This window comes from Hermetia illucens, chromosome 4 (assembly GCF_905115235.1).
Source record: "Hermetia illucens chromosome 4, iHerIll2.2.curated.20191125, whole genome shotgun sequence".
Taxonomy (NCBI): Eukaryota; Metazoa; Arthropoda; class Insecta; order Diptera; family Stratiomyidae; genus Hermetia; species Hermetia illucens.
Window position 1 is genome coordinate 28,621,477 of NC_051852.1, and position 27,708 is coordinate 28,649,184.

At 43.1% G+C, this 27,708-nt stretch overlaps 1 protein-coding gene across 8 annotated transcripts in view; it reads right to left on the reverse strand.

Annotated features, from left to right (window-relative positions):
- The window catches only part of LOC119655840 (potassium voltage-gated channel protein eag), a 274,252-nt gene that overhangs the window by 55,494 nt on the left and 191,050 nt on the right, over positions 1-27,708 (reverse strand). For 5 of the 8 annotated variants that reach the window (XM_038061948.1, XM_038061953.1, XM_038061947.1 and 2 more), the window contains exon 5: positions 21,583-21,594. The exons of the other annotated variants lie outside the window; for them this stretch is intronic. In XM_038061948.1, the coding sequence (XP_037917876.1) occupies positions 21,583-21,594 (12 nt within the window). The remainder of the gene's footprint in view (positions 1-21,582; positions 21,595-27,708) is intronic. 8 annotated transcript variants of the gene reach the window in all.

The window sequence follows — 27,708 nt, forward strand, 5'->3', positions numbered from 1 at the left end:
ACGAATGTGTCAGAGGTGGTTTGGACGGTTTAAAAGTGGCAATTTTGACTTGGAAGACGAAGAGCGCGCCGGACGGCTAACAATTTTTGAAGACGAAGAATTAGAGACATTGCTCGACCAAAATTCATCGCAAACGGAAGAAGAACTTGGAAAAACTCAGCAAGCCATTTCCAACCGTTTAAAAGCAACGGGAATGATCCGAAAGGTCGGAAGTTGGGTTCCGTATGAACTGAAGCCAAGAGACGTCGAACGCCGTTTTTTCACGTGCGAACATCTGCTCCAACGACAAGAAAGGAAGGGTTTTCTGCATCGAATAGTTACTGGCGATAAAAAGTGGATCCATTACGATAATCCCAAGCTTCGGGCAACGTGGGGATACCCCGGCCATGCTTCATCATCGACGGCCAAAGCGAATATTCATGGTGAGAAGATCATGCCGTGTATATGGTGGGACCAGCTGGGTGTGGTATACTATGAGTTGCTAAAACCGAACGAAACGGTCACGGGCAAACTCTACCGACGTCAAATGATGCGTTTGAGCCGCGAACTCAAGAAAAAACGGCCGCAATACCAGCAAAGGCATGATAAAGTTATTTTGCAACATGACAATGCTCGTCCACATGTTGCACAGCCCGTTAAAACATATCTAGAAACGTTGAAATGGGAAGTCCTACCCCACCCGCTGTACTCTCCAGACATTGCTGCTTCTGATTACCATTTGTTCCGGTCGATGCAGCATGGCTTGGCTGACCAGCACTTCTCCAATTACGACGAACTCAAAAAATGGCTCGATGAGTGGATAGCGGCCAAGCAGGCCAATTTTTGGCGCGATGGTATCTATCAATTGTCTGAAAGATGGAAGAAAGTTGTGGCTAGCGATGGGCAATACTTTGAACAATGAATGTATAACCAATTTTTCACAATAAAGCTTCAAATTTAAAGAAAAAACCGACAGAACTTATTTGTAGGCCCTATACGTTGCCTCTAGCAGGTGGTTGTTGATACTGAATGGTTTCGCAGTGCATGGTTTCATAGCGCATACTTGGTCAGCTTGCCGTTGCTGCTTCGCTATTTGCAGGGGTTCCTTGGCGTCAGAGCTAGTTTTCTAAGCGTTTATTATTATCCTCATTAACAATCACGTGGCACCTAGCGAGGTTCTTGCCACGATATCCTCCGCAATCTCGATCAGAATATGGGTGTCCTGATACTGACTCTTGAACCGGCCTCCGGTGGCTTCCATTTTCTCATTCGCTTCTCGCAACTGACATTCTTCGTTCTCCGGGGGACACCTCAAGCCGCCCGTTTCAGAGCAGGAGCAGTATGGTTGGCGATAATGACGTCCAGTTCGACACTAGAACATTCTACAGACTGCAGACTATAGGCTGGCTCTCGTTACTACTATTACAGACTTCAGGCTGACTCTTGTTGTACTACCTTTGACGACCACTGTTTGTTGGCTGCATGATAACCGGTCCTTCCCTGAAGATGCGTTTGTCATGAGCAATCTCCTTTCTCAACCGTCGTCCGGTTTTTAAAATATTAGTCCATGTTTTAGCCTGACAAATAATCTGGATGCAAACTGGGTGCCTAAGCGAATTGAAAGTGCCCATATTTTTGGAGCTTGCATTCCATCTTCCTAAATGGTGATGCAGCGCTCAGCGTATGTTGTTGGGCCTCGGTTTGTATGGCCCCGGGCTGTTTCATTGGTTCGTCCTGGGGAAGATTCGCTTGCTCTTCAAAGATGGCCATCTGTCAAATAGGTTCTCGTCAGTTGAATGAGCTTACCCCTCTCACTTCCACAGACAATTCCCAGCAGCCGCTGTGGGGAGCTCATGTAATTATGGAACCTCTATTTATTTATTTATTTTTAATGTATAATAAACAGAGTGAACTCCAGTTACTTACTGCCCTTTGAAGGAGGAGAAAGCAAGAACCTTAACCTATGCTTAAAACTATTGAAAAAAGAGAAATTTAGGGGACCAAGACCGTGTGATTTTTAACATTGAATAGTGTAGGAATCTAGGAATGGAAATAGATTTCAAGCTCTTCGAAAGGCACGTTGAAAATATCAGCGTTGCGTGTATTACCTATAATACTGAGAACGCCAGGTGATGCTGTTAGAGACGGAGTAGTCCATCAGAGCCAAGGAAAGCTTGACAAATGTGCATAAAGTCAGTTAGGCTCTACATTATTATAGAAAGGGGAGGTTCAGAAAGCGGAGGAGTAGTCATTCGAGGAGAATTTTCTTAGAGTAGAGGGAACCGAAATTTACATTGCGTTTTTTCAAGGGTAAGGCAATTACAGCTATGGGGGGGGGGGGGGTGACTAGATCACGGAGCAGTACTCGAGAGTTGAGAACTGCAGAGAGTTAAGGACGGTTGGATGGGGCCAAAATCAGAGGAGGAGCGAAAAATAAAGCCCGCAATTATGAAGTTCAATTGGTGACTACGAGGCAGTGGATGTCGAAGCGGAGCTTATTGTCGAAAGTGGTTTCGAGGTCTTGAGTGTAGATCTGATATCATAAGCACATTCGTCAAGAGTGTAGGAAAAGGAAGTGGGTGAGGATTTAGGCGATTAGCACAAAAAAGTGCACTTTCTGACATTTAGCGCTGAACCATTAGCAGAGCGGCAGTGAACCAGGGTGTCTAGCTTTGATTGGAAGGAGACATAGTCGATATGCGACAATATAGCGGAAAACAGGGGCAAGTAAGGATGGGGGAAGGCCGTTGGTAAAGAATAAAAATAATAAGGGGTCAGAATAGATCTCCGTGGGACGCTACAGGGGAGAGGAGAGAAGGAGCGTGATGTTGGGTCAGCAGAAGAGACGTGGCAGCATTGGTTGGAAAGGTAAGAGGCAAGCTTTTTTCATGGCTGATAGGGAAACGCTGAGAGAGGAGACTTTTGGTGGAACCACCTAGTGATTTATAGTGTCGAAGACTGCAGGCAAAGTCAGTGTACGCATTTCCTGCCCTAAGTTTAGACATTTGGCCAACAAGTTAGAGAAATCGTCCAGGCTGAAGGCAATGGCCCACGCTTAACACAGCTGGGTTTTTCTTTCACTATGAGGTGGCCAAAGTGATGTGATGAAACATATTAAGTAATGTTAAGCTCACTTGACGCACAAGCTATTTACTATGTTATTGATTTTTTAACTTTCTCAATTACAAAAACAATTGTCTAATTATTTACAACTCAAAAATTTTCAAATTATAATTCAATTTTTTTTCCTCTCCAAACTTATTACTCAACTTCTACGACTGCTGTGCCGGCCTCGTGGCTGCCATACTGTTACCAACAGGTGGGCGACCTTCTCAGGCGGGTGAGTTTCACTTTGTGGTGAATTATATTATTTTTATTCAACTTGCACCTCGACAGTGGGACGGCAACCAGTTGCTGACACACCTTTCCAAGATTTTGGAAATAGGAGAACAGGAGTGAAATGGGACGGTAACGGGATGATAAGAGCCTCCAGGAGAGTGGTTCTCTCCGAGGCTCTTTTTTTAAAAAAATAGAAGATGGAAAAGGAGATGAACTGACCAGTTTTAAGTAAAAAGCGGTTAGAAGACCGTCGTATCCAGGGCTGACCTTGGTGTCGAGCTTATTAATGAGGTACTCTAAAAGGAGAAAAGTAAGAAGGGGAATAGCAGCAGATACACGGCTGGCTGCATTCACTAACGGGAGGGAAGAAGTCGGAGGAGGGAACATAGACTGAGAGTAGCGGCAGGGTAAATCACAAAATATGTATTTGGGGGGAGGTAGCAAGGGAATCAGAGAACTTAATTAAGGGAGGAAATAGCGCGGAACTGCCGGAGTTGCAAATGTGGGACTAGAATGGTTTTAGGTTCTTCGGACTTGAGTATTAATATTTGGATTTGACCGAGTGACGCAGTTTCAAATAAAGGAACAAAGTCAGCATGGGTTCACATGACAGAATCTTCTTTTTAGCACTGCTTTCTGACGAAGATTTTGGTACACTTCAGTGCAGAACCAGGCAGGGTAAGAGCGCAGGGACTTTGGAGAGGAGGGGGCGCAGGAAGGAAGATGATCTGGTAAAATCGTATAGAAGGCGATTAGTGCTTGATAACACGCCAATGTAGAGAGGGGTAGCCGAGTTGATTATCGCTAGGGCTGGGTTCAGATCTCCGAAGTTTGCCTTACGAAAGCTAAACTTGGTAGGCTTGCGCACGATAGGGGAGTCGGGCAGGATGATGGGCGTCAGGAGTAACGAAGGAGGGGCATGAGGGATTGGGAAAGGCAACGTATTGGAAAGTTGCGATTTAAGTAAATTCTGGAAACGTTAAATTGGAGGACGCACAGGTGCTCATGAAAGAAGTTTAAAAAGGGAAGGGTGGGGGAATAATAAGTGTGCAAGTAATCTCTATGATGGTACCCGCAATAATTTTGATGCAGATGAAGTTCCTGTTTTTCTGGAATATAACTGTGATAGTAAGAAAAGCTGTACGTTGACGGTGGAAATATAAAATGACCCTTCTTGATGAAAAAACCGTGTATAGCCTCGTACTCTATCAGAGTGAAATTATGCGGTATTTCCAACGATTAATTAATTGAAGTAATAAAAACTTGTTGTTTCTTTTTAAAAACTTGTTTGCACTGATCCCGAAACATCGGTATTTGCAAGAATAAATACCCGCACCAACGAAAAAGAAACAACAAGTTTTTATTACTTCAATCTCGTACTCTAGTCACGCTTCTGGGATCAGGCCAGATGATACCTTTTACCCTAAAGGTAGCTTCTGGGTTCAGGCCAGATGATACATTCTACCCTAAAGCCAATTCATTTTAATCCTTATTCGTCAACCATTCTAAATGAAGAATGAGCAAGCAAATCAAGAATCACCTCGTCCATCTTACAACTGGAATGAATGTACTTTCGACAATATAACCAGCGGGAAGTGTGCTTGTCTGTCCATCCGGATTTTGTTTATTCACCTCTTATGCACCTTCCCATATATCCGTGGAAACAAACATATGTTTATACATATTTAATCTACACACGTGCAAAAAAATGAGTTCACTCAGCTTTTCTATATCCTATTTTTAGCAGCTCCATTCATATGCATGCTAGCATGCAATTGGCGTCATCGGTGTCGCCAGCAACATTCATTCTGTTGCTATTTTTTCCTTGCATTCTTGCCCTTTCTCACTGCATTTTTCAAGAAATGAACGAATGCAGCAATCGCAGACAGGAGAAAGGAACGCTGGAAGGCCTTGTAAGGACGTTTGTCCTTCTCGACAGCCCTTAAAATCCAGGCCAAGGCAATTTCGTGGTCCCTTTTTTGTGCGGTGCATTTTGTGTATTTAGTTGGATTTTGTAAATATGTTAAATCGGTGCATGCAAACAAACAAATTGCAATTTTTTGGGAATGTAGAGAATTTCATTGTAAGCAGTAGTTTTTCAAGGTACGGTGAAACTGAAAGGTAAAGTGAAATGTTTTATGGTGAGTGCCACAAAATACGACAAATTTATCAAATACTTACAATTTGGAAAGGGAGAATGGAGCATGGGGTTTTTGTTTTTGGGGTTGCTCTATTTTCCCGCAAATAACATGGGTAATTATTTGAAGTTTTGTTAGAATGCATTGAGGAAACGAAGTTTGATTTTTCGGTCTTTGGCATATAATTCGAGTAATTATCACAACTTCAACCTCTTGATTCAACGCGAGTGAAAGCGTCTTCTTGAGAGCGAAGAGGACGATTTATTCATATGTTAATATGAAACCTAGTAAAATGATCGTCCGAGGGATTAGGTAAGGGAGCCTCTAAGAACATGTAGACGAAGATGTCGGATAAATCGTGGAATCCAAAAATGTTCAATTTAACTGGATGAAAACCAGAAGCTCTGTGCTTCAGAGATGAAAGGTTTTGTATGTTTTTTTGTCTCAGAGTATTTGAGCGGACTTTTGCTCAATTTGTGCGCAACTCATAGTGTTTATGCATTTAGTATTCTTTTTAGTGTAATATTGCCATTAAAACTCACAAAAATTTGACCAATATACCAATATAGACAAATTTGATCACTCATAACTTTGTTAGTAATGTTGCGATTTCCACCAAACTGGGTGATATCATGCTCTATATTACACGCTGCATTACTGCAATTTCATGATTATAGGTTGAATGTAAGAGGCTCCCAACTAACTTTTAAAAAATGTAATAACATACTAGTATCAACTTTATTTAAGGTAAAGATATAGGTATCGATAAGGTGGCATCGTATACTGACAGCTTCCTGATTTTTTTCATAATTTTCGCTTGGGTAGTTTCTTAGAGTGGGTCTGTGAAGGAAATAATTATTCTCCAGCCCTCGCAATGCCACCTTTGCATGAAATATCAGAACTGATACCAGAAAGTAAAAATTAACACCTTTCATTTGATATCCTCCATGACTATTATACATTCGTTGAAAAACTCCGCCATGCCATTAACATAGTAACGTAGTATGCTGGTCCCAAGCCCAGGTAAAGAAGGAGGGCTTGAGGCAACGTAATTGATACTATCCTCAGTAAAACCTTAGTCGACGCGGCAGGACGGGCACCGGTCCTACCGAGAAATGAGTACAGGTTCGTGATGCATGGGCGGTGTCAGGACGTAAGCAAGTTAGTCCGAACAAAACAAATAGGTGTCTGCACGCTGCGTGCCTACACCCTAACTGGAAAGATCGAGGAACTCGCAAGAGCCCTTCGGAAAAGGCGTATTGATATCTGCGCTCTGTAAGAAACCCGATGGACTGCTGCAAAAGCTTCGAAATTGAACGCGAATGCGGTAAAAATGGCTATAAATTTCTCTATTTTGGTAGCCCACACATTCAATATGGTCTTGGCATTGCCATCTCAGAGAGTTTCCGTGATGCCATTAAAGAAGTCGAACGATGATCGGCTGATGAAGCTCACCATTATATCAGCTGATCGCACTATGCATTTCTTCACCTCGTACGTACCACAGACAGGACGACCTGATGCCGAGAAAGATGCCTTCTTTCAACTTCTCGATGCAAAGACTTGTCACGTGTCTGCTGACGACTATATCATTATTGCGACCTTAATGGTCATGTTGGTCAAAAGGCAGACGGTAATAGATGCTATGTGGGAAAGGGGTTCGGAACGCTCAATGATGGTGGCAAGCGTATAATCGATTTTGCGGGCACCCATGACCTTGCACTTTTGAATACATGGATCATCAAACGATTGTCTCATCTTCCTAGATTTTGTAGTGGGAACAGTAAAACCCAAATCGACTATATTCTCATAAGACGCCGACATTTTACCACTGTCACTGATTGCAAGGCCGTTCCTTATGCGAACATCACACCTGAACATCGACCGTTGATTGCCGTCCTGCGAATTAAGCCACCAATAAAACAGCCTGAGTAACGCACTGGCCCAGCGCGCATTAAATGGTGGCGATTTCGTGAGAAGAGAGAAGAAATGATCTCACTTACGCGATTGTCAACCATTACGAATATGGAAGAATCGTGGCATCAAATGAAAGACACGATCCACAATGTGGCCCCTGCAACCCTCGGGGTCACCAAGCCGGGAAAGCGGAACATCAACCGAGATATTTGGCTTTGGAATGACGATGTTGAAATGAAGGTCCGTGAAAAGAAACGCCTCCACCACAAATTTCTCGACGATAAAACACCGGCCAATTTGTAAATTTATAAGAATGCCAACTGGTAAGCAAAGAAAGTGATCATTGTCACCCGAGCGAACCATTACAAAAATCTTTACGATAAACTGGATACTTGGGATGGCGAGAGAGATCTGTAACGACTACCCAAAAGCCGAAACGAACGGACACAGGATATTGAACCCTTTTGCTGCGTTAATGACAAGAACGGTACTTTGCTTACCAACCGTCGAGCCGCAACGGATAGATGGCGAGAATACTTCGAGCAGATTCCAACTGAAGAATTTGCTCCTCCTCCACTTCCACAATCATTGCCGACATTTGGAGCAGTTCCACCTGTTAGCGCAACTGGTGCTCAGAGGTGGCGGCGAGGAAGATGGGGCGGCAACCCTATCGGCCAAACCAAAACCAAGAGGCTGAGGAGAACTTCCATAGTGGTGGCACCGGGAGACGCTGTAATCACTTTGGTTTGTCGGCCGTGATTCAGTAGGCAAATGCTCCAAAGGCCTAATCAGGGCGGTCAGACCCGAGTCTGCACGGGGACTCATCTGAAGTGGCAAATTGGTCATGAAACCTTACCATGGGTATACTGGTACCATGGGAACCGGGAAAGCCCCTGGACTCACATACTTCGGGTGAACTCCTGTTGTATGTGAGGACAGCTCGGTTATTTGCGGTTGGCCCCCCTAGTGGGAGTTTCATGGTGGTTGTGGTTATGCTCAAGCGAGAAGAGACCTTCGGGCCTCGGCGTGGTGTTGCGTTTCAACACGGGTGCCGTACTCCTTAGTTCGGTAGAGATTTAGGTACGTCTTGCATACACCAGTATGAATGCTAAGCCATGGATTTGCATAGACTGGTACCGTTGTTGCTTGTCACAGTGGGGCTCTGATTGTGGTCCCAAAATCAATCCGTGTCTTAAGAAGACCATAGGATTAAGTCTCCACGACAGGTACCTACGTTAAAACCCCAAGGACTTAACTGTCAGTGCAACTGAAGTCTCCTTGACTTCAATAAAACGGCAATAAAACGAATGAAATCGGGGAAAGCGAAGAGTTGGGACCTAACACTGCGGCTCAGTGAATTTATTAATCGGGTTATTCAGGAAGGTAGAACACCATCTAATTGACAAAAAAGTACCACTGTTCCAATATAGAAAAAGAAAGGTAGTCCAGCAGAATGTTCAAATTACCATCCAATCCGGTTTCTTTCCCATACTATGAAGATTTTTGAACGTTTGACCGTGTGCCACACGAACTCATCTGGTATGCTCTGCGACAGCACTTAGTGCCAGAAGAATTCGTGTGCTGGGTTCAAATGCTCTACCACGATCCGAAAAGTAAAGTTCGAAGTATGGCGGGTGTACCAAAACCGCTTCGGGTCTCTGTTGGTGTTCAGGGAAGCACCCTCTCGCCATTCCTCTTTGTTCTTGTTATGGACACTGTCATACGTGATATCGAACGTCCAGCGCCCTACACACTGCTTTAAGCAGATGATGTTTTCTAGCATCTAATAGCAAAAATAATCTTGAGCAACTTGTCCAAAAATGGAATGATCGCCTCATGCACGATCCCCATAAAATATGCACAATCACGGTTAGTGGTATTCACCCGCCCAGATCTGAGCGATTTAAATATCTAGGGTCAGTGCTATCAGCCAATGGAGAACTGCGTAATGAAATTGCTTCACGTATTAGCGCAACCTGTTCTTTGTGATCGATGTATCAACGAACGTCTCAAATCTAAAATTTACCGTAATGTTGTCCATCTTGTCGTCCTCTATGTTTCTAGGTGTCAGCCGACTTTAAAAGACAATGAACGGCGTCTTGCGGTAATGGAGACGAAGATGTTGCGTTGGACTATTGGCGTGACACGTTTTTATCACATCCAAAATGAAGACGATCGTTATGGGGGCACCCATCGCGGAAAAATTGCGAGAGAGGCGTCTTCGATGGTATGGTCACGCAATTCGCGCTAACGAGAATTCACTTGCCAAGATTGGTCTGAACATTGAAGTCGATGGTACGCGACCAAAAGGCCAAAAGGTCGGCCGAAAGAACGGTGGCTTGATATGCTGGATGGGGATTTAAAACCCTCGAGATTGCATCCAGATCAGGCAGTTGATAGAGCCAAATGGCGAAATCGATCACGACGAGCCGACCTCGCTTATGAACGGGATAAAGGCTGCAGAAAAAGAAGACTATATTCGTTGACATTCCCCTTAAACTCAAGTTAGAATGACGTTAATCACTGCGTGTGTGGGGTTAACTAATTCCCACCTATACACTAAAATTTGTGTGAAAAGAAGTAATTGTTTCCGAAAATTGGCTTCTGACAGGCAAACATTGTCCAAGCATCCACCTATCTACTGGGTATGTTCAGCCTTCGATCAGCCTAGTTAGGTAGGATCGATTCGGGACAAGAAGAGCACGCCTATAAGGAAGTTCGCCAATTTCTTAAGTTGATGGGTGCGAGCAGTTTATCGCAGACGAAGAATGGGTGAGATCTGCAAATAGAGGATTTAGAGCGTTAATAGCGTTCGGGTGGTGGAAACATGGAAGGAATTTAACAACCACCTCGCCAACAACCCCAACCGCTGTGAATGTCACAATCACTGCAGAACTTTTTTGGAGATCGAGGATATTTTGCCCAGAGTCAAATATTTTCTTTTCAAAATTTCACCATGTACACATTATTTATCCAAAAATATACCCTCGAAATTTCAAATGAGATGAATCTCATGCCCAATACTAAATCAAATAATATATAAATGCTTCTAAGAATACCTGGAAAGCTACAGGCTGGCTAGGAATCTCTTGAACTAAGGATATCAATAACTTCCATGGCTACTTTAGTATCTAATGTTACAAGAGATAATAGTGAAGTCGAAATGAGGCCCACACAGAGTCCTTTTCGTAAAAGCTGCCGAGGGCAGCGTTAGGACTTGGTAATCGAGATTTGTCGCGGGACTCGGAAACGAATACGGATAATCTCCGGATCAGCATTAATGTTGCTGTTGTAAAAGACGAATGTAGAAGACAATAACTGGACAGCATTTCTGTCACTGAGAGAACGTGTAAATGATCCGGGCTCTGATACGAGGCATTAAGTTATCTTATACAGGTTTGTAGGCTAAAAGTCAACTGCGTATATATATACAGCTGTAATACCGTTCCCTATGCAACTTTAGCGAAATATGAGGAGACTACAGCCCTAGAAGTGTTGCCTTCGATTTCAATGCGCGGGCCTTGAACTGGGAAAGCCGAGTGACGGACACCGTTGGTCAAATCCTACTTAGATACATTCCTACCTTCCGACCCAGGGGGTTAGGTTCGATCATTGAGCTGTTGTCTCAGTTAGCTGGTGAAGAAGATGATTTGGCGGGTGAGTGAAAACTATACCTACAGTGAGTACCAGGCTATCTTCCTTCACATTAGAAACGTTGCTAATCCACTGGAGCTTTCGAGGAAGAGACATTCCTGTTGGCTTTAAAAGGAGTGCAACACCAGAAGGGAACGACAATGAAAGAGGTGAGCCAGCTATGTCAGCGGGTAACTGAAGCTTTCGATCCTCCAATGGCGCGACAATGCTTCCAGTCAAAATAGAAAACCAAACTGTTGGTGGAACCAGCAAATCTCGGTGTTGAGATCATGGTTTTTGAAATCAAGAAGACTTTGTCAACCGACAAAAGGGAAGCCAGAGCATCGGGAGATAGAGAAATAATACTCCAGTCTTTGAAGTTGCCTTAAGAGGCTCAAACGACAAATTGGTGATAATAAGGCTCTGGATGGATTGGATGGGATTCCGAATATACAAAGCCCTGAATTTAACTGCTAAAATCAGGTCTACATGGTTCATAAGTGCATGGTGGAAGGAGTTTTTCCCGCCCAATGGTAGAGGCAGTTGTTAGTTCTGCTGCCGAAGCCCCGAAAGTCGCCTGGCCCATCCTCTTCATATCTTTTTGTCAATATTGTGTCTAAAACTAAGGGGAGGATGCTGGAGCGGGTTATAAACAACAAGCTGCTTCCGTTCGTTCAGCTAACGGGTGGTTTATCGAGGCATAGTATGCTTTTCGGCAAGCCTAGGTTGATGCAATAACAATGGATGACGATCTGGGTCATAATTGCTGTGCGGTAGTAATACTAAATGTCAGGAATACCTTTAATTCGGCCAGCTGGGATTGGATTTAGGGCACCTTGGCTAAACTGGTTGCCCCTGCTTACTTAGTTCGGGTAATCGAGTTCTTTCGGAGAGGCACGAGACGGATTGAAAGAATATGTTGTGATGGCAGGCATTCCCCAAAGCACCGTATTGGAGTACCTGTTGTAATATATTACGGAGTGCTTGTCCTCTGAGTGCCAAGTGAGGCAACGTTATTTTGCAGATGACTTGGCAATGCGGTTGCGAGGCACCCCGAAAACGTAGAACTTAATATTATTGAAACCATTCTTGGCGTTCGTGGAAGAAAAGACGTAGACGGAAAAACAATATTGTAAAAATTCCAATTGGTAATCAAGAGGTCGTTTCAAAATCGGTCATTAGATACCTGGAAATAATCATCGAGGCCAAGTTGACTTCCAAGGCCACTTGATCTATGCGCGAGAGAAGTTAGCAATTCTGGCAAAGATGATGGCAAAAAATATAGTCGCCGGTTGCTTTGTCTTTTGGATCTTCTAGCGAATGAGGCATACTGTCTTTATCAGAGAAGGAGGGTGAATCTGGTCGATGTGACTTCGGAGTTCCAAAAAGTCACTAGGAAGGAATTGTACAGGAAATGACAATAGTAGAATCATTTTGGGAAAGGGGGTTAGACCCATATACTTATCTGATGTATTGAGAGATGGGTCATGTGAAAATACACAGAATTCAATTACTACCTAACACAGTTTCTGACTGTAGATACAGGAAGTACTTGCATCCAAGGATACAGCTAAAGAAAAAGAAGAACTGCGATATCTGAAAAGTTTCAAGGAGTGGAAAGTGCGATGAACGCGTAATTTAATCGTGCTTGTGTGCACCAGAGCCCTCCCCGCGAAGTAATACTTTACGGTGGTCCAGTGGGGATTTGGAGAAGGGAAGAAGGTGAGTGCATTTAGTGGGTGAGAATCCCACACATTGCCAAAACTAGGCGTAAGTCTTTTTAAAATTGTCACCAATGGTAATGATTATTTCATTACGTGGAGTTTAAATCCGTGTTGACCACTAGGTAACAGATAATATAGAGAAGGTTATGAAAAAAAGCAATTGATATTATGGAAGTGATAGAGTTTGAAAGTTGCGTTCTGCATGGAGACGAAATCTAGGGGGAATTAGCAGTCTATAATGAAGTCTTTTAATTATGTATCCCTAATTTACATAGCTCATCGTGTGATCAATGACGGCATCCATTCTGCTTGTTTGGAGGCCGTGAAGAAGACTGACGGATAATAGTATTTTAAATAGCATGACATCTGCTTATTTTCTCAGCGAGTCATGGGACTCGACCCAGTAGCTAAGGATTTGAAAAGGAAAGGGGGAAGATTAATGCCAATAAATCTAAGCTTTTCACCCTGACAATTCATAGTGTTTGTCCTTTCCTATCTATCTCACAATTTTCGGATATTTGTTGGAAATGTGTTCATGATTTCTGTATAACATACAACAGTAAATATTTCTTGAATATTTGAGTAGCATGAGAACGGGATTTAAATTCTAAAATTGCCATGGGAAGAAGATTTCCCACGCTTAATCCAGCCAACATGATTTGGCATCCTCGTCGAAACCCCTGCATACTCACCACAGCTATTCCAAATGCATTCTCCTGAGCAAACACAATTTCTCTATTCCCTTGGTCAGAACCTATTTACCCTCAAATTGCAAGCAGCTTGCATTCTCTTTCGGATTGCAAAGGCTTACGAGCATTTCGATGGAGACTCCTCAAGAATTAAATTGAATTCTTGGAATGGAATCAAGAATTCTGATATATCCTTCCGGCACATAAAAGAGAGTAAAATGAGACTGTTGATCCGAGCAAACAAAACTTAGAGAAAATTTTCTTGAAACATTTCATTTTCCCCATTCTTCCCGTTGGATCCAGTCTGGTCGGAACAAATAGGACGAAAGATACTTTCACACAATGCCTCCCATTTAGAACTATTGCTGCCTCGGGCCAGGTGCCAAAACAACTCACCTCGGCAGGTGAGACGACCGCTTTTGATTCTTTGTGTGGCCATGATAAGATCGTTTAAGGTGAAATCTCAATTTGAGTTGTTTGTGTGACCCAATTTACTACCGCAAAGTACATCCTAGACCGGAGTGAATTGTTTCACTTCAAAAGTTGGACAGGTAGAGTGGAACTAGAATTGGTTAAACGTGGCAGGTATTATTCTCCTGAATGGAGTTCTGCATGCTAATTTAATCCTTGCTGCCTAACTCGTTTACTTGGCAGAACGTTCATTTGGACAGAATGGAAGGCGCGGCGTGTTGTATGCTGAAAAGGATGCGAAAAGGACAAGGTGTCTGTTTCCATCTGGACTGAACACTCCAATGAACGATTTAATAATAAACGAATTGAACAATAGCCGACAGCTATGATTCTAGCGCCTACGAACAACAGGTTCAGGTAGGATGCTTGTTTGGGTTTTAAATTGATATTTTGGGGCTGTTTATTGGCTATTCCTTGCACATAGTGAGGGAAAGCAGCGTAGATGAGATTTCATTTCAACTGGAGGGAATTGTTTTGTACGATTTCTGCAGGCGTAGTAGTCGGGGACCAAATTTCGGGTCAACCATTAATAAGGTTGTTTAGCCTTTTCAGGAGTGGGAAGTGTTAGGAAATTGTCATGGGTGCTTAAGCCAAACATGTTATGCCGATGTTGATTACTATTACCTTTGCGCCTACGAATGCAATATACCACAAATAACTAGGAGGAACCCTTTTTAGAATTTTTCGTGGTGGGTTATTTGGCAAAGAAAGAGAAACAAAGAGGTTCAACGAAGTAGCAATGAGTAGGTGTACAGTATCTAATTAAAATCAAGCAAAACTATGCACATACAGTGTTCCTAAGCTTAAAAGTAATGGGAAGCTAGCATTTTCATTTTGCCTTTCGAAAAAATATTTCCCAATTATCATAAGCACATGCCAATTTTGCAGCATTAGCAGCAAGAGATAGATAGAGAGATAGATTGAGTATACAATAGCCTCATGGTATCACCGAGTGTATTTTGTCAAAGGTAAACATAAATAGGGGGAGCAGACGGATTTTTGTATTTGCTACACCTAATCCACTCGACCTAATATGAAGGTCATTACACGCTACATCGTCAGATTGCGTGAGTTCGGATGTTAGATAGCGAAGCCTTACGGCCGTTGTCATATACTAGACGAAGTACCTTCGTAAACTCTACGCATTCCCAATGAACTACAACATTTGTAAGCTATGCTGGAAAAGTAATTTTATTGTGGGCCTACTTATCTGACGGAACGAAGATGGTCCTCAGAGTCAGTGCTGGTGCATTCTCGGTGACGCACAATGCAGTTAGTCATACGGTCTTCCAAGATCTGCTAGTGTATACTAAGCAAAAGTACTGGGGAATACAGCCATTTTCAAGGATACCAGAGCGGAAGGCCTACTACTCAGTAGCGAAATCTCCCAGTACAGGGATGTGCTGAAAAGTCTGAGCGACACGCCCATAGTTAACCCGGTTCCCGGTAATATTAACATAGGGGAGAATGACATGGTCGGGTAAGTTGTAGTAGTTCACCACTGCACTATGAGTGTCCAAAATGCTTGAACATGGCAGCTATGGATCCTGGAAAGTGTATGACAAGCTTCGAACCCCACTCCACTTCAGTAGAAAACCTATACATAGTATCTACGGCTTTGTTAGCAAGAAAGGAAAGCAGAATTAGACTTCAGCTGCAAAGAAGAAGGGACTATATATATTAAATCTTCCCTATCAGAACTTTCCCTTCCGCCTCTACCAGACAAAACGGAAGAAAGTATAGTTGGTAATGTGAACGCATCTGTTCTAATACCACTATGTAACAACTATTCCATGCAGTCCGGACACCGTGAACCTAAGAAAGTTCTCTGTCGAAGGCTGCGAAAGGCACTGTGAAAGAAGACGAAGGACATAGGCTTTTCTCCACCATCTGGTGTTATGATATACTGCGAAATCGGATGCAAGGGAGCGGAACTTTTGACGGAAGATGGGGAGAAGTTGATTGAGTTGATGAGCCATTCAGACTACATTTATGTCTAAAAACATAAAATCTAGTGAATTTATATAAAAATTGTCACCCACGCTGAGACAATTATGTAACCAGCGGTTGCGGCCGTCTTACAATTACAGGTTAATGGTAAAAGGAAGAGCTTCGTTGTTGCCTACCGATACCTTTTATCGCAAAAACTAATGGATCTGGTAGCGAATGTGGAGTCAAGCAGAGTCTTAATGGACTGTGATGCAAACTTTTTCACATACTTATTTGGTTAGCAGCAAATGATATGCTAGAGGAGAGAAGCTACTTAAAAAATGTTAAAGATTAGCTCTCCAGGACTAAGGACTCTATTGATGTGATATGAACCTAGGAAGGATTGCCCTTCTCTGGTTAGATCAAGAACTACAAAAGCTCAAGAGATCAACAAGACGACTCCGGAGTTGCCCTTGTAAATACAATAAGAATGAAGGCCGGTTAGATTGCAGAAACTCATAGCAGAAATAGACGAAACTCGTAAGAATTTCGAAACGAGATTCCCCTGAATCGTACTATTAGGAAATGGAAGACGAAAAAGCGGCTCCAAGGCTGTGCATGCAGGTCAAGTTGGACTGTCTTAGACAATCGGATAGAACTTTCACGAATTTTAGACTTGAGTCAGTGCAAACTGTTTTGGAAATACACCATTTGGGATAACCCCTGGGAACCATCTTGTCGCCTTTAGTAGTTTGCGATTACACTAAGAGTGTCCAAAACACTTGAAGATGGAAGCAATGGGATGCCGAAATAAGCGCAGTCAACAGGGATCCTCGAGATGAAGCATCCATAAATGATCTTCACAATCACCTGAAGACCGTTATAATAAATACGGCCACAGACATACTTGGCCCCAGCCGCAAAAAGAATCGGAATGGCTGGTTCGACGACGAATGTAAGCTAGCAACGAAACGGAAGGATGCTGCATACCGAGTAATGTTGCATTCTCATAGGACGTGGGAACGTGCAGAGACTTACCGAGAACTCCGGCGAGCGGAGAAGCGATTTCATAGACGGATAAAGGAAGCCTGGGAGAACAAACAGATCTGTAAACTCGAAAAGTACAGGGAGCAACCGCACCAGGCGTTTTACCAACAAGTCAGCAGGATGAAACCTTACACACCTCGATGTTCATCCTGCCGAGACAAAGACGATGGAATTACAGCCGAATTGGTTAAATATGGAGGCGATCAATTACACCAAGTGGTTTATTAACTTGTGCTCAAGGTGTGGGCCAGCGAATCAATGCCTGATGACTGGCAAAGAGGCATTGTCTGTCCCATATATAAAAAGGGAGATATCACACAGTGCAGCAACTATAGAGATATCACGTTATTGAGTATCACCTATAAGATATTCTCCGCTATCTTGCTAGGCCAGATAGCCCCATATGTCCTGAATATCATTAGCCCATACCAAAGAGGCTTTTCTCCAGGTAAATCAGCAACAGATCAGATTTTCTCTCTGCGGCAAGCGGTGGAAAAACTGTTGGAATACGCCCATCAGTTACATCACGCTTTTCATCGATTTTAAACCTGGTTGTGGATAAAATCCGGCTCAATAGGTTGCAGTGGGCAAGTCTCTTAATGAGGATGATCCCACTCGAAAGGGCAATATTTATGGTAGAAAAAGAAGACGAGGCAGACCCTGCCTAAGATGGAATGATGGTGTAGGCCAGGATCCCAAACAGCGTCTTGGTATATCGGATTGGTGGACCTCGGCGCAAAACCGGGATGTCTGCAGTTCCTTATTAAGGCAGGCCTAGACTGGATACTTGTTGTTGCGCCGTTGATCATGATATAATTCTAAATATCGTGTCTCTGGAGCTTCATATTAAATACGTCGTATCGTTCGGTGCTGTAAGGCTGTGTGATTCCAGATGCTGTATAGCGAAGCCCTCCCTATGGCTACAGTAATATCCTAGAGGAAGCGTCTCGTCTAGGCATTTTCATCGGAGTACTCCACTCAAGAACTGAGCTTCAAGAGGGGAGAGAGTTGAAAACTGGTGATACGTAGGGAGGTTATGACCGAGTATTCTATGCCGACTAATCGAAGATGGTATAGGGAGTTGCTGCAGCAGTATTCTTGCATACGTATAGTGTAGCCGAGTCGTACAGATTTGCTAGTATATGTTAAGCATACATACTGGCTATGCTGGAGGGTCGTCGGTGTTTTTGATCCGAGTTCTAAGCGTAACATAGTCCTCCTGACCAACAGCCAAGTGGCCAGTAATACTTTGTACTCAGTGTCAAAACCCTCCAAGCTAGAAGAGTAGTGGAGCAGCCTAATGAACAGTCTAGGCGATACGGTCCTCTAGATTTCTGGCCATACGAACATAGAGTAGTATAAGCAGGTTGACTGGCCTGACAGGGCTCTGCTCTTATCCGTCCCTTGACAGGTATAGTCGTTGTCCCCTTAGTAATTGTGAAGAGTAGAATATACTTATACGTCTTGATAGCTGCTGGCATTAGATGGCAAAAGTTCATCAGTTGCGCTAAGTCAGGGAAGATCTTCTTCTGTTACAGCAAGACCCATTCACGAACTATCTTGGATCGTTTCGTCAGGTTCGGCATACCGTACAATTTCTTTGCGATTGGTCACCTCTAGTTAGAGCCGGGCTGCGAATATTAGGTAAACAATTCTTTGGAGACCACAATGAAATCTGCTATTTTCTATGAACACCACGAGGTTTCGTACAGGATCATTTATCTGTTGGCTTCTAAAAAGGCACTTCTAGTGTGCCGATGGCTCTTCCGTGGGAGTCTTTTTATTTATTTTACAATAAATGGAGGATACTCTATTGCTTATTGTGTAAACATTAATAACGTGCTAATAACTCAGTTTTTGTGAGTAGCTAAAGATGAAACCAGAGGATGAAGGTACATGCGATTATAATCACGTGACATTCTCGGAACGGGGGAGTTGAAGTAGCAAAGCAGCTTCGCGAATTGCCCTGAAAAATGAGGCTTAATTATTAATATATATGGTAGATTATGGATAATCAGGCTAGGATAACTAGAATAGGGAAGACTCCTTTTACAGGCTTAGGTATCGAGTAAACTGCATCTGAATTGATTCGGTCTCATAAGATCACAATTATGGCAACGTGGTCAAGCTATGGTAACGTAGTCAAAAATTTTATGCATGAAGGAATTATAAAGGAAGTTTGAGGATATCACCAAGAATAGGTGACTGAATACGTTGACATAATGAAGATTAAGTTGATATTTGCTGTCAAAGGGAACCCTGACATCCTCGTAAGAGGCATAATGCCTCAAGGTTTTGACTGAAGGTAGGTCTGATCAGCAAACGGACCAACAATGTCTTGAGTGCCGAGTATGAAATAGAAAAAAAACGAATACCTGTCAGCTTATAGCCGCAAAGGCCCGTAGATCCAGAGGTTTCTGGAAGGCAATTACCTACGAGACGGTAAGTCTCAAAGACAAACACAACAAACGACTAGCTCTTATGGTATTCTACCAAGGATAGGGCAGGAAACTCTACGTTACAAGGTGGCAAAGAAAATTGAGGCTTAGAAACACTTGCTTCCGGGGAAAAGGCGTGAAACCTAAAACTAGAAATGTGAAGGCAAGTGTGCGTGGAGCCTAGTCGGGAACATATGTTGAGAATCTATTGATTCGTTACCCGAAACCACCAAACGAAGCTTTAAGCCGGAATAGGCTATCTTCCACTTGATTCAGAAAACCTGCAAATAAGAAATTAGGCCTGAATCCAGAAAATGCTGGGCCCCACGTTGGGGGCCATTTATAATGAACTTAGGGGAATGAGGATCATTATCTGATCCTCCTATTTCCCCTGAGTTCATTATAAGGTCGCGTTTCAAGTCTTATTGGTGATTATTATTATTCTGTTAAGGGAAAGTCGCACCGCGTCCTTGAAGAACTATTGTGCCCCTTTTACTGGTTATAGTGTACCTATTGATCATAGTATCTCAACCAGGCCTGTAACCGTTAGGAACTTTAGTATGTTCCCCACTTCCAGATGTTTCAGCTTTGCATCTGGTATTAAGTGTTCTCCCAGATGTCTCGACCTACTTTGCACAAGTGCTGGACACTGTCGCAGGACGTATATAGAGGTTTCGTCCCTTACTGGTGATACAGGGATTTGTATTTTGAATGGATGTCGGCTACTAGTTGACTCGGCTGTGAATGAGTGCCTGAGTCACATTGCCTTCTATAGCGTACTGTAACGGTTTTGAATTAAGTGCTCTGACACACTTCAAGGCCCTGTTCCAATTGGATTGTCCTGCCAACGATTATTAACTCTGCTAAGGTGATGACGTCTGTTTGATCTCTCTCGGAGTAATGGACGTCTAAAATATCAGGTTTATGGTGTACCTTTCGAGCGCCGTAGGTGTAGGTATACCTTTCGTTTGAAATAAATTCCAAGTTTGAGGAATAGTCATTAAAAATTTGAGCCTCCGTAGAATAGTATCTGAATTATTTTTTTTAGGTAGGATAGGGAAAGTCTTAGACCACACAGACATTGTTTTTTTGTTGAAATAAAGAGAAAATGGAGCTTGTAGAGGTTCACCATGCAGCAGTGATCACTGACTCCTCCTCTCATGGCTGGAGCTTTTTCATGCTGTTGTATTCCGGTTACTTTCATAACTTCAATTCCTTAGATGTGGGTTGTCAGAAGAGAATATACGCCACTTGCCTTTTCCCTTGGTTGTCACCTCCTAATCTTAAGGAAGTTTCTCAACGCTCAATGCAATTCGACAATTTTTCTGGTGACTTTCTACTTAGAATAGGTCGTTGATGTATAGAATATCGCAGGAGATAATGCAACGAAGAATGCAGTAACTTGGACATTTAGTGCTTGATCGATTAGAGGTGCAAGTACTCTAGAGGTATGGACGAGGATAGTCAAATATCAAACCTGATAAAGAGACGGATTCATATGCCAAACCTGAGAAGGGAGTCGGAGAGCTAGCCACATTGAATAACTTGTCTTTCAGTAAAATTGGTTCCTCAGCTTCTTCCTTCTGAACAGAGAAATGCCAATTTGCAAAAATTCTTAGAGCTTTCCGCTCAGTATGCGGCTGAAAGTGGAAGCTTCCTCAGACATATCGTTAGCTGCGATGAAACGTGGATGCCCGGCTCTCGTTTTTAAAGAGTATGAAGTCACCTTTTACCCTTGTTTTATTGGATACCAAGGTGGAATACTACTTTGGGGTTTTTGTTTGATATGATGGAAAATTGTCAAGATAATTGGAGTAAGGAGCAATGCTTGGACGGAGAATGGAGATCTTGAATGCATTACATGGTATTCTTGCTGGCAAAAGCATATATGTACATCAGCATGCGGGGCTAAACATTTTCGCAAGCACACACCTTTCGTTCTTAGCGGTCAAAATTGCTGGCTTGATATACCTGGTAAAAATCTCAGGACACAAAATATCTTTTATTGTTGTTTTTCTGTTAAGTGAAGCTGCAGGCTGTTTATCGTTTCTGTTGTATTTATTATCTTCACATATTAAAAAATCTTAAAAAAACATGCAAAGAGTTAAATAATTCAAAAGTGAAATTAGTGATATTCTAAAGTTAACAATAGAATAGAATAGAATAGAACCAAACAGGAAATTGAGAGTAATGATAATAGAAAAATCGTATGAATGATATAATGGAGAAAAAGAGTAGAAAGTTAAGGAAAGAAAATAGAATTGAAATATAAACTTACCAGTATCTGTGACTGTACGATTGTCCACGAAACGATGGCAACAAAAAAAGAAAATAAAATATCCAAATTATAGAAGGAAATTATATTGAAATTAGTAAAATAGAGAATTAAAAAATGAAAAAATTATTTAAATCTGTTTATCTTTCATTAAAATATCTTGAACTTCATCTACTAGCGATGATAGTGGAGGGGATAGTTGTATTTGATGATGGAAACTGTCTGGATGACCGGTCGGCAAAAATATGTACATATGTCCTTCAGAATATTTGATTTGATTTCTATATTGATGTTGAGGGTATGCTTTAATGAGAGCACAGAGAAAGATAGTTTTGCAATTATTCATTTTTGTCTTAATAGTATTATTGACCATAACTAATTGGCGAAATGAAATGGTATAAAAACTGGTGGGTTTACTAGCGAAATAGTCCCTATCGCAACAATCCATATCAAAATGGTTGCGAAAATGGCTTATATTTTTAGCAGGAGAAGAAAGTAATAATCTTATCCTATGCTTAAAACTACTTAAAGAAGAGGAGTTAAAAGGATGAAGCTGTTGTGCGTTGTAACTTCGACAAAGCCTAGGAACCCGGGAATGGAAGTGGACTTCGAGCTTTGCGAAGAGCACGTTGAAAGTGCTTGCGTTGCATGTGTTATAAGACGCAGGATGGCAGGTGATATCCTTAGCGGTGAGGCAGTCCATCATACCCGAGAAAAGCTTAAAAAATGTCCATAAATCGAGATAGGATCTATGCAGTTGTAGGAAGTGAGGTTCAGAAAGCGGAGGCGCGAGGGGTAGTCCACACGAGGGAAGCTCGTAAAGAAGAGGGAACGAGTGAATTTACGTTGCACATTTTCAAGAGCAAGACAATCACAGTTACGGGAAGGTGACCAGATCACGGAGCAGTACTCAAGGGTATTCCGCACGAGTGAATTGAAGAGAGCTAAGGTGGATTGAATTGAGTCAAAATAAGAGGAGGAGCGAAGTGTAAAGCCTTACAATTTTGCTGTTCGTTTGGTGACTTCCAAGTAATGGGTGTCGAAGCGGACCGCAAGGTCTTCAGTGGAATTTAGATGATAAGGAATGTCCCTTAAGAGAGTAAGAGAAGGAAGTGATTGAGGATTTAAGCGAGTAGCACCTAGAGTGACATTTTCTGACGTTTAGCGTTAAACAATTAGCAGAGCACCAACGAACCAGAGTGTCTTGGTTAAATTGAGAGGAAGACAGTCCACAGGCGAGGATATAGCGAAAAACAGCTTAAGATGGTCGGCATAGAGCAAACCGGGAACGCTTAGAGACGAGAGCTTGGATAGAAGTATCTTGTGATTTATAGTGTCGAAGGCTTTAGCTAGGGTCAAAGGGTCAATGGAGCATAAAACCTATAAACCTATATATAACCATAAAACTCCTGCTGAACCAACAGCTCTACTACCAAACCCTATCTCCACGAGCACGTGGTGACCGCTGGGAGTTCTTTCTTAACGAAAAGCTGCAGACGGAGAAGGATGAAGGTGAGTCTTCCGCGCCTAAAAACGGGACAAATTGTACCAACTGGCCCTCCAGGTTGGGGTTGGATAGGGCTGATAACCCTACACGAAAAACACCTTGTTGCGAAGCCACAAAAAGAGCTTCGGACTGGAGGGATAATACAACGACGAACCCGATAATGGCAACGGAATAGCGATCTTCGCATTTTCTCATGGAACGTGCGCTTCCTGTACAGAAAAGGAGCTAGCCGATACCTTCTCCCAATATAAGGCTGATGTAACAGCGTTGCAGGAGATGCGTTGTACAGGGACCGGTTTTATTGAGAATAGTTACTATACCATGTATTATAGTGGCCATCCAGTAAATCATGTGTTTGGAGAAGGTTTCTTAGTCAGCCAAAAATGAAACCCTGCGGTTATCGGCTTTGAAAATTATAAGTGAAGGGCTATGCGTGTCAGATTTGGAAATATAAAGACCATTAATGTTCAATCCCCTAAAGAGGAAAATGCAGTTGCAGTTGAGCAAATGAAATCATACTTGGGGATTTTAACAGCCAAGTAGGAATTCAGCCCGTGTTGAGGCGCACAGCTTACATCAAAATACAAATGATAAAGGACAGCGGATTATTCAGTTAGCAGTATCACACGAAATGGTTATTGGAAGTACCTAGGTTGCGCGGAAAGCGATCTACAAACAAACGTGGGCTCTTCAGACGGGACCACGTGTTGATCGAATGTCGCTACCTTTCAGCCTTGATGAATGTCAGAACATGTAGGGGGGGTACGAAAATACCCAGACGCGGAAGTTTCACCAACAAGTCAGCAGGATGAAATCTTACACACCTCGATGTTCATCCTGCCGAGACAAAGAGGGAAATCTGATTTCCTACAGAATGGGCATATTGGAGCGATGGGCTCAGTACTTAGATGAACTGCTGTACAACCAGAACATCACCGAGTTCGTGGTCCCGCCAACTGAAGACGATGGACAAATACTGCCAGCACCAGGTAAAGAAGAAACAGTCCGTACAATTCATCGGCTTAAAAATCATAAGTCGCCAGAAGGCGATGAAATTCCAGCTGATTTGGTTAAATATGGAGGCGACCAATTTCACCAAGCGGTTCATCAGCTTATGCTTACAGTGTTCGGCAGCGAATCAATGCCTGCGACTGGCAACGAGGCATTATCTGTCCCATATATTAAAAGGGAGATATCACGCAGTGCAGCAATTATAGAGGTATCACGTTGCTGAGTACCATCTATAAGATATTCTCTGCTATCTTGCCAGGTCGGATAACCCCAAACGCCCTGAACTTCATTGACCCATACCAAAGAGACCTCACTCCAGGCAACAGATCAGATTTTCTCACTGCGGCAAGCGATGGAAAACTGCTAGAATATGGACATCAGTTGCACCATCTTCAGGGTAAGACTATACGGCTATGAGAGAATTCGGTATCCCGACAAAATTGATAAGACTGACTAGGCTGACCCTGACCAATGTGCGGGGCCAGATAAAAACATCAGGATCACTCTCCAGACCATTCGACATCAATGACGGGACGCCCTATCATGCGTCCTCTGTAACCTGGCCCTGGAGAAAGTGATCCGTGATGCTGATGTAAATGCGAGGGGTTCGATCCTTTTTAAGTTCATCCAACTATTGGCGTACGCTGACAATATCGACATCACGGGAAGAACGACCCGCCACGTACAAACTGCCTTCATACAGATCGAGCAGGCGGCGCGAGATCTTGGGCTGCACATCAATGAAAACAAGACAAAATATATGGTGGCAACGTCAGCACCAAAGACCAACCAACTAACAACATCAAACCGCTTTTGTTAAACAGGAAGAATAAATATAGGAAACTACAACTTTGAGGCCGTTGATAATTTCTCCTATCTGGGGTCGAAAATCACAGCCGATAACAGCTCCTTACATGAGGATGGAGGATTCTGTAGTCTACACAACGACGAAATCTATGAACGATACCATGACCGTCTGGTTGTGGATAAAATCCGGTTCAATAAGTTACGGTAGGCGGGTCACTTAATCCGTATGGATGAGGATGATCCAGCCCGAAAAGTCTTTAGGGGCAGTATCTATGGTAGGAAAAGAAGACGAGCTAGGGTCTAGCTGAGATGGACCGGTGGCGTAAGTCATAACGCCAGACAGAGCTTTTAGGGATATCGAATTGGTGAACCTCGGCACAAAACCGGGATGTCTGGAGTTCCTTGTTAAGGTAAGCCTAGACCGGATACCGGTTGTTGTGCCATTGATTATAATGATAATGAGGGCTGTAGCAAAGTCGGTGTAAATGGTATGTACTTCTTGCCATGAATTTAGACATTTGGGGACAAATTCGAGCAAGTTGTAGGCAGTGAACCTACGCTTAACAAAGCCGTGTTGCTCTTTAACTATGTGGTGGCGAAAGTGGGTGGACAACCAGTCGCTGACATACTTTTCCAAGATTTTGTAACAGGAGGAAAAGAGGGAAGTGGGACGGTAATTCTCGGCAAACGAACAGTGTCTATTTTTTTGAATGGAGATGATGAGAGCTTCTTTCCACAAGGCGGGAAAATGATCCCCTTCGAGGTTTTTTTGAAAATAAGGGATAGGGGAAGGTAGATGGACTGACCAGGTTTAAGCAAAAAGACTATCGTAGCCAGTGCCGACATTGGCATCAAGTTTGCCAATGAGGTACTCGACAGGCAGAAGAGTAAAAAGGGGAATGGTATGCGTGCGGGGCAGTTTACAGCCACCAGCGGGAGGGAAGAAGAGGGAACATAGACTGAGGAGTAGTAGCAGCAGAGTAAATCACAATATAGTTGGGGGAGTTAGCCATGGAACCAGACAATTTAATGGACGGACGGGATATGTGGATAGTAGAGCGGGAGTTGCGACAATGGGAACAGAAAGGTTTGAGGTTTCCGCAATTTAGTGAGTCTTCACCACTGGTCAAATATTCGTTTCTGGGCTTACGCGCTGGTTCCGCGCTTACGAAGAACGCAGAGTTTTGAAAAAAAACTATGTCAGGATAGTTTCTAGAAGGCCGGAACTTCTTGCTCGCAGTGTGATTTTGACGAAGTTTTTTGTGGTCTTCAGTGATGTAACAAACTGGGTAAAAGCGTAAGGAGGAGGGGAAGTCACAGGGAAGAAAATCATATAAAATGGTATAGAAGGTGTTGAGTGCTTGGTCACACGTTAATGGAGAGATGAGAGGGACCCAGTTGATTATCGGAGAGTGGAGTCAGGATATCTGAGCATCGAATTCGAGAGCAGGATAATGGGCGCCAAGGGCAACGTAAGAGGCAGCATGAGTGGATTTGAAAAGGCAACGCACAGGAGTCTAATTTAAGTGGTTTCTAGAAAAGTTAAACTGGAGGGTGGCACAGGTGTACATGAAAGTGGATTAAGGAAAGGATGGGTGGGTGGAGTTATTTGGATGGGAGGGAAGGCCAGGAATAATAAGCGAGGAGAGCATAGGAAGCTTAAACTCGACATAGAGGATGAAAAGAAGTGAGGGGAACAAAACGATTAGAACTTCTGATAATCTGTCGAAGAAATCCTCGTACAAAGAAAGCGGGCTGAGGCAGGGAAAACATACACACGATGTGATAAATGTGTATATGTTTGGCGGAATAGCTCGTATGATGACAGTATCGTAGGTGTCCGGATAGCTGAATGGTTAGAGCACAAGGCTATCGTACGGAAGGTCGCGGTTCAAATCTCGCTGGCGGCAGTGGGATTTGTGTCGTGATTTGACGTCGGATACCAGTCGACTCAACTGTGAATGAGTACCTGAGCTAAATCAGGGTAATAATCTCGGGCGAGCGTAAAGCTGACCACATTACCTCCTATAGGATACTATGATCCTGTAGTGTACCGTTACGGTCTTGAATGAAGTGCTCTAACACACTTCAAGGCCCTGATCCAATATGGATTGTTGTGCCAACGATTATTATTATTATTATCCTAGGTGGAGGAGGAGGAGCAGGAGAAGGAGGAAAAGATGATTTCGGCACGGAGAGGGAACTTAATAGCAACCGGGGCACCTCCGCCGGTTGTCTTGCCAAGGACAGCGCAGTCTCTGTCATAATGAAAGACTGAGTAACTTTCTAGGAGCTCGGAATCTAAAATCCTATCATCCAACCAGGTTTGAGAAATGCAGATGACGTGATGTTGGAATGCTAAGGCAAACAGTTTGAAATCCGACAGATTGGTCCTTTGATTCGGCGCGGCAGGTAGGGACCCCGAAATTTTTACGAATCTTAGTCCTCTGATAAGGCTTGATGAAAACCCTCTGTGACCAAAAGGAAGATTGGACGATAACATCGAAGACGTGGGGATATGTCAGAATGGGCATATTGGAGCGATGGGCTCAGTACTTAGATGAACTGCTGTACAACCAGAACATCACCGAGTTCGTGGTCCCGCCAACTGAAGACGATGGACAAATACTGCCAGCACCAGGTAAAGAAGAAACAGTCCGTACAATTCATCGGCTTAAAAATCATAAGTCGCCAGAAGGCGATGAAATTCCAGCTGATTTGGTTAAATATGGAGGCGACCAATTTCACCAAGCGGTTCATCAGCTTATGCTTACAGTGTTCGGCAGCGAATCAATGCCTGCGAC